The sequence below is a fragment of the Pyxicephalus adspersus genome, chromosome 4 (assembly GCF_032062135.1).
Source record: "Pyxicephalus adspersus chromosome 4, UCB_Pads_2.0, whole genome shotgun sequence".
NCBI classification, from domain to species: domain Eukaryota; kingdom Metazoa; phylum Chordata; class Amphibia; order Anura; family Pyxicephalidae; genus Pyxicephalus; species Pyxicephalus adspersus.
Window position 1 is genome coordinate 10,436,608 of NC_092861.1, and position 15,399 is coordinate 10,452,006.

Sequence of the window (15,399 nt, forward strand, 5' to 3'; positions counted from 1 at the left end):
CTTTACTGCCCATTATATACCGAACATTTACTGCCCATTATATACCGAACCTTTACTGACTATTATATACCGAACCTTTACCGCCCATTATATACCGAACCTTTACTGCCCATTATATACCGAACCTTTACAGCCCATTATATACCGAACCTTGACTGCCCATTATATGCCGAACCTTTACTGCCCATTATATACCGAACCTTTACCGCCCATTATATACCGAACCTTTACTGACTATTATATACCGAACCTTTACTGCCCATTATATACCGAACCTTTACTGCCCATTATATACCGAACCTTTACTGCCCATTATATACCAAACCTTGACTGCCCATTATATACCGAACCTTTCCTGCCCATTATATACCAAACCTTTACTGCCCATTATATACCGAAACTCTAATGCCCATGTGTTCCTATAGAGCAGCGGTCTATGCTGGGGAAGGAGTAAAGTGCTGCACTTTGGATGTGATACTTATTTTTATTTCTACCAAGGACAATTACTGGGGGCCGATCTGGAACCCATTTAAGCTAACTGCATGTTTTTGGAGGTTTGGGGAAAATTGGAGTGGCCAAATGGAACCCTGGGATAGTGTCCCAGCCAGATCCTTGGACTGGGCACTGTAGAGGTGAGAGTGCTATCCACCACCAGGCCGCCCCACTTTGGCACTCTTTGGAAATGGCTGGAAAGCACATACAGCAGTTGTACCGTAATTGTATGCAATTTTAAACCTTTTTTAGAGGGTTTCAAATGAAAGTTTGCCCCCCTCTAAAGATATGCAAAATGCCTTTAACCCCCCACAAACACATTTGCCCCAAAGTTGTGGACTACCAGAAGTGTTTTTTCCAAGCGTGATCAACCACAAGAAAAGGACCCTGTCCCGAAGAAATTATAATCACATTGCTATGAATGAAGTTTTTATATATGAGCACTGGGAGAGGTAAGTGGGGGGCAACATTTTGCATTCACCCAATACATAAGGTTCCTTTACGGAATAGAAATTTGTTTGCCATAGCATTGTGTGTCATAAAAAATTGCTGTCTTTTAAATAAAATAAGATATTTGCTTCATCATTTTATCCTTTGAATAATTTCATTGCATCCACCTCCTGTCTATGTAGCAGCATGGCATTGGTCAGAGTGGGTTTCCCAATGGTGACAACAGAGGACTATGCCAGCATAATGTGCATTAAATTGGCTGCTTGTAGTCTCTATCAGAAGCTCATGTGACAGCACAGGACACGCATTGGGAAACAGCTTGAAGTACTAACAGCAATGACTTTCAAATATACATATTATGATTTTAGGGATTTGATTTAATTTAAGGCATTGACGATATATTAATGTTAGGAATATTCTGGCAATGTTTATTAGTGTATTTTATGACTGGTTGAATCAATCTTATGATTTTAGGAAAGATTGCTCACAAGTACTATGATCAGCCTATCATCAGAAATCAGCTGGAATGCCTTAGCCTTTAGTGGTATATGATATCATATAAAAACATAATATTTATATATATATTGCACAAATAGGCAGCGCAGGGTGATTGTTTATTTAAATTTAGCTTAAACTAGCAACATTTTAGCCCATCAAATAACCTCAATAGAATAAAAGAATAGAAAAAGAAGAAAGAATAGAAAAAGAATTAAAGCACTGCAAGTAAATGCTGGGAGTGAAGAATCTTTCAGCTACTGAAACCTAGCATAAAAGAAGTAGAAGTCCAGAAAAGCAATGTATGCTGCTTCCCCACCTCTTAGATTGTAAGCTCTTCGGGGCAGGGTCCTCTCCGCCTCCTGTGTCACTGTCTGTATCTGTCTGTCATTAACAACCCCTATTTAATGTACAGCGCTGCGTAATATGTTGGTGTTATATAAATACCAAACATTAATAATGAAATTACTATTATTATTATTATTATTATTATTATTATTAATAATACCAAAAATAATAATAATGTGTTAGTGCACAACGTTTGATCACGCTTGGAAAAAACACTTCTGGTAGTCCGCAACTATAGGGCAAATGTGTTCCATTTGCAACCCCCTAAAAAAGTTAGAAAATTGCATACAATTACTTTACAACTGCTGTATGTGCTTATAATAATATAATAATAACACAACTTTAAAAAGTAAAGATAAGGCCATATAGCAAAAAATGTACTGTGTCTATATCACACAGACCACAATATTTACTCCCTGCAAAAACATGTTAATGGTGTTCATCATTTGTATTCCTTGTAATGACACACACACAATTATATTTTTTTTACATATATGTATATATATATATATATATATATATATATATGTGAGTTTAAATATCTAAATATTATTATTATTATGTTATCATTATTATTGTTATTGTTTGCAATATTGTACTAACCTTGTTATATACATCAAACATAATAAAACAAAGTTGAGCACTCTATCAATAAAATGTATTACATTATATATATATATATATATATATATATATATATAAAATGACAGCATCACCTTCTAAATGTCTTTATGTCAACCATACAAATGATATCTTGAAAATACTTTATGTCCCATCCAGATATACAATCAAAGGCACTACTGCATTACAAACATCCCAACACACTTTAGGACAATCTAATATAACTCCAAATAGGAATTATTTAGCTGACCACTACAACTGGCGTGTACAATCTACAAACTGCAGAATATATATAATATAATATTATATATATCGTATATATGTAAATGTACAAGAATCACAATGTGTCTGGTCACAAAGGAATATAAAAAATGTTATAAAAAACATAAACTGGATACATCAGGAAAAGTATCCTTCCTCTAAAAATCACCATTAGTTAGGATGACTTTCTTAAAATTGCATGCATTGACAATATGTAACAAAAAATAATTACATTTAAAAATCAAATTGTAAGCTTGAAACTAGATTTTTGTGACATGTTTGGGTAACGATAAATACCACAAAATATTCTGTAAAGCTGGCTGCATACATGACAATGATTGCATGGATTTTGCATGGTTTGTACAATCTATTAAACAAACAACAACAACAAACATAAATAAAGACTGTAACAACAAGTAACATAGATTCCCATGACTGAGCTGCAGCGTGTGTTGAGCTCATCATGTGTGACACGGTTACACGCATCATATTTCCAGCAGCCAATCAATGCCCATTATGGCGAGCGGTTCCATTGTACACGGTGATAATTACATACAACGCAGCTTTAACATCTCATCAGCGTCAATTCACTCAACAGCTCAATTTAAATGTAACGCAGATTGTCCTGGAAGAAACACTTTCAAAGCTTTTATTGCCAATTGGGCACAACCGCCAGCCGCATAGGGTGCCACATGCCAAGGCAAGTGGGGCTATCTACCCAGCACTATACAAGGTTTGGGGTTTGTACCCTCACCAGTATTCAGAAGCCAATTCCAAGACCTTCTGACTTGTTGCATGCTCAGGGATCTGAAGCTATAGTAGGTAATGGATTGGAATGACATGGAATTTGCAGAAGGAAAGGACAGCAATGGCAGATTTGATATCTGAACATGGACACCATATAGGGTTAACTAAACCCTCATTCACCGAGTATCAAAGAGATTCACCATACTGCATCAGTGCTGTGATCCTTCACCATAACTGGTGCATGCCAGGTTTGAGCCCTGGATATAACCACAGTCACCTGGTCTATGCCATTGGCTAGTGACCACACATATCATGGCAATGATCATTGAGGTAACAATCACCAGCCTTGGCCTTGGCCCTAGTTTTTGTACCAGGCAACTATCTAATATCTATGAGCTCGTTGAAGACAAGGCTCATTTAGGAGAATAGCAACCAGGCCAGTTAGAAATCATTGAGGTTGGTTGACTAAAGTAATATATGTTCGTAGCAAAGTGAAGCTTAGTGAATACTGGGATTTCCTGTCCTATTCGGAATGGTCCTAAGAACCTCCACCTTTTACCAAATGGTTATCCAAGGCCACCTTTCATGTTCTGGGATGTCTCGCTGGCATTAATGCCCATAGTTATTGCCCCTGTACAAGGTGTATCTTCTATTGTCCAAGACTGGCATTAGCTCTGCAACCCACCACATGATGACTGACATGGACCAAACCATTATAGTAGTTTGGGGGGGGGTCCATATAATAAAATAATTGGTGTTCATTTAAGAGACCTCATTGCCTGAAAATGATGGGTCATATTGATTTGTGATGGGGCCCTAACAGTGTTACTCATTGACCACCACACTAAGATACTGTGAGCTGTGGATAGAGAAATTTAGAAGTTCAGGTTGGCCTGAATTGTTTTTGTCTAGAAACTATTATTATTATTAAACAGGATTTATATAGCGCCAACATATGAGGGGTTTGATCCCCATTGCACACTGCTCCCTCTGTATGTGAGTATAGGGAATATCACCCGATAATAATCTTTCCATCCAGCAGATCAGGACAATCTATATGACCTCTGCCATGATATTTTATTCTCATCCCGCAGCAATCCACAATCACATCTCCCATACACACATTCCCGATTCCCGGAACGATTTGATCCCTACACACGAGGTGACAGCAGATCGTCCTTGTCACACATCGTCTGAATTTGTCAAAAAAGAAGAAATGAGCGGCAGGCAATAAGCCCGAAATGAGTTCTTGTAATTACATGTAATGAGTTTAATTAGTTAATGATTTTGCTTACAGCTGTAGGAGAGACTGCAAACATTTGTGAAGATCTATGAATCGGCGGACAGAAAGGATCGCATGGATAGATCGGGCAATGTGTGCTCAGTGACAGACCCAGCGATCAGAGAGGAGGAGGTGAGGAGAACAATTGTCAGCAAAGAGAAAGAATAGAAGAAGAGACATTCGGGTTTAGAACAACGCCTGCCAGTGCCTTTATAAAACTTCCTCCCAAAATATATTTATCCGAATTAATAATCATGGCAAATGGCTGAATAATATCATTGGGATATCTTACAACGAAATACTCAATTCCTACAAAATAAATACATGAATAAACTGGAATTTTATTAAGAATGGAGAAGATAGGAAGGACATTTGTTTTGTGCAGATTTATTGCTTTGCTATTGTTTCGTGCAGCTTTTATTCAGAGAAACGATCGCAGATATAAAATCTCCATTATATATTTTTATATTGGCCATAGACAGGGTCACCAGGTGTTTTATTTTTCCCAAATCCATTTTTAATGATCCCTTTAGATACATTGTATCCATCAGATTGGAATTGTGACATGTAGCTTTGTGGAAGTTGGTGTTTCCTTTTTTATCTATATTATTTTATATATATATATATATATATATATATATATATATATATATATAAAGATTTAAATGTATTATTTGTACACATATACCTCTAAATACTTCCCTACCTCTTAGATTGTAAGCTCTTCGGGGCAGGGTCCTCTCCTCCTCCTGTGTCTGTATCTGCCTGTCACTTGCCCCCCTATATTTATTGTACAGAGCTGTGTAACATTGGCACTATATAATACAATATATTTTTGCACAGAACAATACACAGGTGATCACCATATGAAATCTTCTACAAATGCTACTTCTGGCAGTAATAATACCAGCCAGTGACAGCCTAATACACACCTGTACCTGCACATAGAAATAATTGGGATATAGAATGATCTGTAATGATGGCTCAGTATTTGGGGTGGGAAAGGTAAGTAGATAGGTAGGTGGTGGATGTTCTCATCCATACCTTTCTTGATGACTGACTGGTCCAGCAGATTCATGGCGTTATTAGCATCTTCCACTGACTGTGAATATAAACCAAGAGAGATTAACAGCATGAGAAGGTTGGATATTAAAACCCAGAATCTATAAATTACAGTCAGCAGCCATTTCCATTTATATTAACCCGGCAGGACAGTGTATATTATGCAGCCCATATGGACACAGAGTGGAAAATGAAATATATTTTGCAGCTGATGTTGATCATAAAAAATGAGAAGTGTGTGTTTGAGGCAGTGATTTTCTTATCTTGTTAAACATTGAATTATACAGCGGATTGTGCAGCCTGGGCTGAGCGGAGTCTGCTCTGCATAATTCAATGCGCAGCTTCAAATAAATCCAAATTTAAATAAGACTTCCTATACACGCCAAGCAAATGAAAGGCGTTCACTTAGCGCTGCCATTTATTTTCTGATTCGATTTTGTGCTGGGTTGGGTAATGGCGCTAGCTTGTCTCCTGATATCTATGGGGTGGGAGGAAAAAAAAAGAAATCAAAAATAACTGAGAATAAAATTGATTTTATTTTACTATTATTATTTTTGAACAGGGGAAATGAAACTGTTTTTAAATAAATAGGAATTTATAGGAAGCAATTGTAAGGGGGATTGCACAGTACAAGGTAATGGATAGCTGGGAAGAATTATCATGTAGCCTTTGCAGTGGTGATAATATTTTTATTGTTTTATTTCTGTGATCTTTTTTATTATTATTATTTTTATTAATATAATTTTATTTCCATATTATCTTATTTCTATTTTTCTATTATTATTTCTTTTTTTCTGATCAGTCTGTAATTCTCCACCAAATTATTTTGTGCCAATTATAACAGATATTGATTGGCAAAAGAAAATTCCCAGCGAGTCAATACATAAAATGTCTCAAGGGCTTTTTAACTCTATTTTGCTGTGAAACTATTTTTTGTAACTCTCAGAGTTTTGGTAGATAAGTGGATTAGGATGGGAAAGGTTAGATGTGTGGCAGTGGGGTCAGCCTTAAATTGGTCTGTTGGTGACATTTAGCTGGGGGCTTGGCCTCTGAAGGGGTTAATAGATCTCCTTGCTGCAGGGCTCTCTCATCCCCCATACTACCCTGCACCCCCCAGTGACCAGGCACCTAGGAGCAGAGGGGGGCACCAGGTAGTAGTCCCAGCCCCACCATCCAGCACTAACTTACTGAAGTCATTGTAGTTAATGAGGACTTCTGTCTGATATTCTATCTAATTACAATCGCCTGCTGGGTTTTTGTTCGGGATATGTACCCAGCATGTTGGCACTTAATAGTCACTGAGAGGATCGTAAAAATTTAATTAGGACTACACGCAGAAATATGGCACAAACAACTGAGACTTTTAATTACTACACTTCTTCACTTTAAAAGCATGCAGGAAGGTTGCTGGGTCTCAGGTTGGCACAGCCATACTCAAATCTTGTGCCAGGCCACAAAACGCAGCCATGTGTCGCAGGCTGTCCTAACAATCGCTGCGACTTTTTGTAGCTATTCTGAACCATGCGTTGTTTTTCAGGAAAGAAAAAAAAAACAACACGTCTCATTATAACAAGACACAAGCTAACTTTGTTACTAATGGCATTTCAACAAGCTTGTTTTGACTTGTGGCTTTCCTTTCATGGGAAGGGTTCAATAGCCGACGTATGCAGTGTGGCAGAACTAAACACATTACAAAGGCTGAATTAAATGTCAAGGATTTCCCCTGCTTGCTAGTATGAGTGATGGAAAAAATACATTTTCTATTACTACTGAAACAACCCCAGTGCAATAAACTGCGTCAATTACAAAAAGGCGCAGAAAAGTGTTCATCCAAATGATAAGATCTAGAATAGGAGAGAAGTATTTATTATGGATCATTGGGAATAGATATCTGAGTTGTGGTAAATCGTTTGTGTGATCACTAAACAAAGTTGCTGCAACATTAGGAGCTCGACCAATCCCTAGCATGGCATGCCATGGCACATTATAAAAACATGAATTACACAAACAGAATGAGAGAGCCAATACATGGCTACTAATTGTAATCTATATGCTTCATGTTGTTTAAGTTACAGGTGATCTAAAATAAAAACAGTTCTGCTATAACAGATGTGGCATACAAATATTACCTGGTTTTCAGTTTATATCTATTTTTTAAAAAATATCTACAAAGACATTGAATAGTATTTTATTATTAGACATGAAAATTATTACCCAGGCATTGCACGTTGTACTTATGTGATCAGCTGTCATCTGTATATCTTTCTATGAAATCACCTTCGTCTATTGATGTTACTTTGTATCATCTTTCATCTCTCTCTCTCTCTCTCTCTCTCTCTCTCCCTTTCTCTGTATTATTTTTTTTTCTTGTTCATATTGTGTATAGAAAATCTCTTTCTTTCTTTCTTTCTTTCTTTTTTTTCTTTCCTTCTTTATTTCTTTCTTTTTTATCTTTCTTTCTTTCTATCATCTATCACGTATTTTTTCCTTGATTAATTCCATTAATCTGCATATATTTTTGCACTTTATATTATTTTTTGTCTCTCTATTTCTCTTTCTTTATTCTCTTTCTTTCTGGTTCAGTTGACCCCAAATGTTGTCCAAATTTATTTGTTCATTCTCTTTATTTTTTCCTTCTTTCTATCATCTGTCATTTCTTTCCAAGAATTAATCTCCATGCATTTTGTTGCTTTGTATTATCTGTCTTTTTTATATATTTTTTTCTATGTTCTTTCTTTCTTGCCCATACTATCCAAATTCTTTCTTTTTTTCATTTGTCATCGAATTCTCCATGATTTAACCTTCATGCATTTCTGCATTTGTTTGTATTATCTTTGATTTCTGTACATTTCTTTCAATGTTTCTTTTTTATACTATCCACTTTCTTTCTTACAGTGCTTTTTTTCTTTGTATATTTAGGAATCAATCTCCATGAATTTATCTATCTATCTATCTATCTATCTATCTATCTATCTATCTATCTATATCTATCTATCATCTATCATGTTATCTCTCACTGTATACTCTATATTTTCTCTCTCTCTCTCCTCTATCCTATATTATATCTGTATATTTCTCTATTATCTGTATTATATCAATTTTATCATTTTATATTTTCTGTATCTCTCTTTCTCTTTACCTATCTCTGTCTTTCACTGTAATCCATTTATCTATATTTCTATTATCTTTATCTATGTTTTATTATCTGTCTATCTCGCCATGTATCTATTCATCTCTTGTTTCTATTTCTCTTGCCATCTGTCTTCCTTCTCTTATTCTAACTCTGTTCCCTTTTCCTTTTAGTTATATGAAATGAAATGACAGATTTTACAGAGACGTATCACCAATTTATATCCATAGTATAATATATTATAAAATAAATCAAAGCTAATCATATGCAATATAATATAACACAACAATGCAATAAACATAATAAGATAAGACTACTTGTAATATGATTCTTTTTAGTATATTAATATAATAAGGCACTCCATGTGGCAGAGCTGGGACCTACCTGGACGTCCTCCATGCCAGGGTGCCCGATGCCATGCAGGGACATGCCATCCCCCATGGAGTCCAGGCCATGTTGGGCAGAGTGGAGCAGGACATCGGGGCGCCGGACAGAGTGGTAGTCCCTTCTGGGGTCCAGTCCTGACAGCTGGGGCAGAGAGGCTCGGGGCTGGGGTAGGAGAGATGTGTCTGAGCTGACATCCTGCCTCTGGCGCTGCCCCCAGGGGTGCTGCTGGGGTTGGTGCAGGGGGTTCAGGGAGTAGGGATCGTTGACATGGGAGTAGGGATCCTGGCTCTGGTGGTAGGGCAGCGGCTGGTAGGGTGGTGGGAAGTAGGGGGGCTGAAAGTCCGAGGAAGGTGTGTGTGACAGCGGAGGGGCACTGGAATAGGGTCCTTGGGACACCGAGCCCAACTGGGACAGCCTGGAGCTGTGACTGGGGACACCGTCATGACGGTCCTGTAACACAAGTCAACATTTTCTGTCATAAAAATGTACAAAATCTAAATCTGAACCATATTTAATATTATTTTCCAAATCACAACCATCACCTTGATATAAAAACTCATATCCTATAACCCATGTAACAACAACCACCAAAATAGTGCCAAAATGCGCAAATTAATCCATGGATCAATGAGAGGAATAAAAGGCAATCAGCAACAATATTTAAATCAGAACCCTTTTTAATATTATTTTCCAAATCACAAATATCAGGCTAATATAAAAACCCATATCCTATAACCCATATAATAACAATGCACCAAAATAGTGCAAAAATGCGCAAATTAAACCCTGGATCAATCTTATTATTGGGGGGAATAAAAGGCGATTAACAACAATACCCAAATCAGAACATTATTTAATAATATTTTCCAAATCACAACCATCACCCTAATATAAAAACCCATATCTTATAACCCATAAATTAACAAAACAACTAAAATAGTGTCAAAAATGCGCAAATGAAACCCTCAATCAATGGGAAGAATAAAAGACGATCAACAACAATATCCAAATCAGAACCTTATTTAATATTATTTTCCAAATCACAACTATGACCATAATATAAAAACCCATATTCTATAATCCATGTTATAATAAACCACTGACATGCTAAAATAGTCCCAAATTTAATCCTGGATCAATGTTATTAATGTGAAGAGTAAAAGTCGATCAACGATTTACAAGAATATCCAAATCACAATACATAACATGTAATATATTTTATATATATTACATTATATATTATATACAAATATATTATATACAACAAAAAAGAGAGATACGCGGCAACTTTAAATAGGAATAATACATCTTCATAAATTGTTCACTGGATCTAAATAATGATGAATAATTAGGGTGAATGTGTCTTATTCAATGTTTTTACAAAATCAACCTAATAATAAACTCAGACCTATAACACACGTAAACAAAATAAACCACTCGCATGCCAGAACGAATAGCAGTAAAAGTAATAAAAAAACTTTTCTCCCTAGATCGATATTATTATTAAAAAAGCCACTCATTTCCCCATTCAAAAACCTTTTCCAAACCACCACCGCCCTCATATAAAACTTATATCAGTCACATAAACCATTTACATGCCAGCAAATACAAAATAAAATAGATAAAAAAACACCCAAATTGCTCTTTACTTCAATCCAATTAATTAAAAAAATATTTGCAAGAAAATACGTTCTGTTAAATCACATTTCACTCCAGAAATGTAAAGCTGTGAATTTTTAATCTCGAGGTAATTAAAGTCATATGGGCTTGCTGTAAAATACTGTAAAGTCAAAATGAGTTTTTCCAAGAGCAAAAAAGTAAAAAAAAAAAAAAAATAAAGCTATAATAATACAAAAGAAACTAAAGAAAATCCAAAAATATTGCACAAAAAATGAAAAGAAATAACATGAGGTTGCCCCATGTAGAAGAGAATGGGTAACAATAAGTGTCCAAGTCCAAATTGCCACCAGCAAAATCCACTAAGCTTGTCTCCCCCCTCCACAGCTGAATACAGTCCACCTTACACCAGGCAGGAGAATCCAGCTGCACCATGCAATTATTGCCCTAAATTACTAAGCCAAAGGCGTTAAAGGGAAAATTCAGAAAAAAATGTAAACTCACCATAGCTGAGTAGGTGTGAACTAACATCTGGGCAAATATTCAGTGCCTTGCAACAGTTAAATCAAATAATAAAAAAAAGAAATTGCTGTAAGTGAAGGTTGAGGGGGGAAAAGAACTGCAAAACTGCTTGAGAGTGTTCCAAGACAATCCATCAAAAAATGCCCCCAAAAAATAGGAAGTGTATTGTCCTCGCAGTCTGTGTGAGTGGCTCCCTTTTTTTTTGAGCTCCAAATGTAATCCTCTTCCACCCAAGGCTAGGAGCAGAATGTCTATGCGACCCTGCCCAGCTCTGCACTACACCGCCTCACAATAATTGATATTCATGACTATTAATACTACAGGAGCCCTTTAAAGGGAGCATGGAGCGTGAAGCCTCAGCCAGCTCTCTAGCTCCCCTACCCATTGTAAGTGACGTTTATTCAATGGAGAATTACTAGATGTAATCAGAAGGGGGGGTTGGAGAAGGGGGGGGGGGTAGGAAGTCTTGGCTAAAAAACTTTGCAACAGAACAGTGTCAATTAACTTTGAGCAGAGTGTGCAAATCACACACATATATACACACAAAGAAAAGAGGATTATGGAATAATCACCATAAGTGAACCTAGAGGCTAATAAAAAATATTTCCTCCTCTTTCACCTAATTATACCCTGCTAATAGCCCTTGGTGATTAATACTTCTAAACAAATAAACAAAGGTTGCTTCGCGTCCCCGTGCGCTCCGAAGTGGCGCAGGGCGCACAACTTTCTAAACACATTCAAGCTCTCTCTCTCTCTCTGGCTTTTTTTTTTTTAAAGAGAATTTCTCGTTTCACGGACAGCCACAGGCAATCTCAAGTGTCTTTTGATGTCCTGCGAACTAGCAAAACCAGCCAGGCCGTCATTATCTGCTTGTTTGCTACACAGGGCTGCAGAAGGGAAGAGAAAACAGCATTTTAACCCAATTTCTGTGGCAGTAAATTCCTTGGAGCCAAGGGGTGTGCTTGTTTGTGGTGGAGGAGAAAAGGAGAGGTGGAAAGTGTTTGTGGCTGGATAGATTTCTTATATATGAAAGCTGGGATAATAATTGTAAGGTTAGGACTGGATAACAGGGTATGGGAACACCTAAGCAATAATATTTGGGTCAAAGTGTTTAAAAGGAATGTGATATTGAAGAGAAAAGAAGAAGAAGAAGAAGAAAAGATAGAACAGGAAGATATAACAAACTATACAGATAGAAATAAAGGAATATAGATATAATGAGGGAATGATGGCCAATGTATAGAGGAAGGGAAGAGAGAACAGAAGAATACAGATATATGAATAGAAAGAAAGAAAGAAAGAAAGAAAGAAAGAAAGAAAGAAAGAAAGAAAGAAAGAAAGAAAGAAAGAAAGAAAGAAAGAAAGAAAGAAAGAAAGAAAGAAAGAAAGAAAGGAAAGAAAGAAAGAAAGAAAGTAGATAAAGAGCTAAAAAGACAAACTCAAGAAGAGAAAAAGATAAGTAGACAGAACTTATAGATAAACATAAATAAGAGATAAGATAAATAAGATATAAATAAGAAATATATATAAATAGGAGATAGATATAGATAAGAGACAGATATAAATAAGAGATAGATATATAACTGGAATGAAAGAGACTGAGGAGAGAGGGAGAGTCAGGATGGGGGAGAAATAATGAGAAATAAACAAGGAATTATAGATAAAGGGAAAGAGAGAAACACACAGAGAGGAACAGATATGTACACAATAGGAAAACACAGAGATAGATTATGGGGGGTGAGAAAACAATTTGGAAAAAAAGTAAAGGCAGAAAGCAGAGAGACACTCAGGTAGAGAACGAAATAGATATTTAATACAAAATATTGAGAGACATATAAAGAGGGAGAATCGATAGAAAGTAAAAAAGATAGCAATGGGAAAATTAAGAAGTGAAGAAGAGAAAACAATCAGAGAGTCATAAAGCCAAAATAAGAGAGGGTGTAGATAGACTGCAATAATAATTTTAATTTTATACTAACTTTATGTATTTATTTATAAAATGAAGAACAGAGGGAGAAGAATGGATAAAGATAGGTCGAAGCAGAGAAGAAGGAGTGCAGGGGATGGGGCAGAGCACCGCCTGGAACTAATGCAGCATATGCCGGATTGTGCCAGGCGTTCCGCTGCTAATTAGCGTGACTGGCGCTATTGAGTGCAGAATCCCCCCTTATCTGGGAGCTGCCTGCAGCCATGGGGGGCTCCTGTCCTCTGCACATGCTAATTCACAGGCAGCATCTCTTTGTGAAAAAAAGTCTACAAGTTACATCCATTGCCCCATCCCCAGTCACCCCACTGCAAAGATTTTTATCTGCATCTCACTTCCTAGACAACCTTCAATCTCCTCTTTTATTTCCTGGCTTCCTAAGGCCAGTCTTTAAACATTAACTAGAAGCGGTGACTGTGTAGGAATGACCTCTTTCACACTTACCCTGCAAGGGTCTGACTTCCCCAAAATAGGCCATCCAACCACCCCCATCCAGCACAACACTCACCCATTGTTACACCCCAACCATACATCACAGCTATCAACTTTATCCCAGGAGAAAATAACTGCCCTGATACTTTATCCTGATTACTCCTTCCAAAATAAAAAGTATCACAAATACATTAAAAACATAATAAAATATAGGAAAAAATATTACAAATAAAATATATAAAATAAAATACAAATTTTAAAATAAAAAGAATTAGAATAAACTATCTAGATAGTTAAAAAAAGAATAACATTTATTAACTACCTATAACAATAAAACAACATGCATTAACTGCATGTTCAGGCAATTTACCATTTTGAGAATTTTGTAGCAATATTTTAATGACTTAATAAAATAATAATAAATTAAAATAACGAAACAAAAATAAACGTAATCATTCTCAATAAAAAGTCCTTCCATCATGCAAAAAAAAGCAAAAAACAAAACACTTTTTGGATAATTAAAAACAATCTGAGATTTGTTGAAAAATAAAGGGGGATATTATTATTGGATGTAACTTTGCACACATTTATTTTATTTTTGATCATTAATGAATAGTCTATAGACGATGACCCAGTCCTAAAAAAAAGTCCAACCAGAGCTGTCATGAAGGAGGATGAGGAGGATGCAAGGAGGGGATGCTGTAGAAGGTACAGATCTCTGCAGACCCAATTTTGGGTGCAAAGGGCCAGATTGGGGTGCAATGGGGTTGGGACAAATGCCCAGATTACCTCGTAGATGTCTTCATACTTGACATTGTCCACTAGTTTCCAGAGCATGATGGCAGCTTGTTCAGAGTGAGGTGAGAGCATTCATGTGAGTAGCAGCTGTGTGGCTTCTCACTGACTCCTCGCCTCTAATCATCCACATACAATGAATGGCAAGTGGGGGGGACACACACCGAACCCACTTCAGACAGCAGCAACCAACAGAAACCTCCTTTCTGGGGCTGTGAACAAAAGGCTGAGCTTGCAGGACACCTACCCCCCCACCCCCACCATCTATCTATCACATGCATTTATTGCTGGATGTGTCTGTCTGTCTGCTGCTGCTCATGTACACTCATCTACAGAGCTGGACCATATCAATCCCTGGATGGGCTCAGGGCAGCCACTTGTCTGGAAACTTTTATATTATATAGATTTCATAAGTATAGATTTTGTTTATCACTTTTTTATATAAATCAATAGATACATATGTACTGCTATTTTTATGAAGATGCTCACACTTCTATGTATTTGTCTTTTTTTTTGTTATTTTTGATATAAAGGTTTATTTACAATGTAATACAAGTAGAGTGGCATGTATTAAGTACTGCAAGGATGTAGAAAAATATTTTAGGAAAGAGAGGAAAGAGTTAGGATAAGTTATTCCTTTTTCATTTTCTTGAAATGTTTAAATCATGTAATAGTATATAAGACTAAATGATGAATAGATTCATAGATATATAGATAGAGGGAAAGATAAAAACATGATAGATACAGGGGAGACAAATAGATAGATTTTTATTT

The 15,399-nt window shown here is 36.4% G+C and overlaps 1 protein-coding gene across 4 annotated transcripts in view; it reads right to left on the bottom strand.

The window, feature by feature from the left end:
• TFAP2B (transcription factor AP-2 beta) overlaps positions 1-14,750 on the bottom strand; it is a 33,744-nt gene extending 18,994 nt beyond the window's left edge. For 2 of the 4 annotated variants that reach the window (XM_072407367.1, XM_072407365.1), the window contains exons 1-3: positions 14,620-14,750; positions 9,273-9,725; positions 5,741-5,798 (exon numbers count right to left, since the gene is read on the bottom strand). In XM_072407367.1, coding sequence (XP_072263468.1) covers positions 5,741-5,798; positions 9,273-9,725; positions 14,620-14,700 — 592 coding nt within the window. In that variant the 5' untranslated portion in view covers positions 14,701-14,750. Of the gene's footprint in view, positions 1-5,740; positions 5,799-9,272; positions 9,726-11,396; positions 11,773-14,619 lie in introns of those variants that run through there. The other 2 variants (XM_072407366.1, XM_072407369.1) reach the window with 2 other exon arrangements.
• Positions 14,751-15,399: the final 649 nt, after the last annotated feature.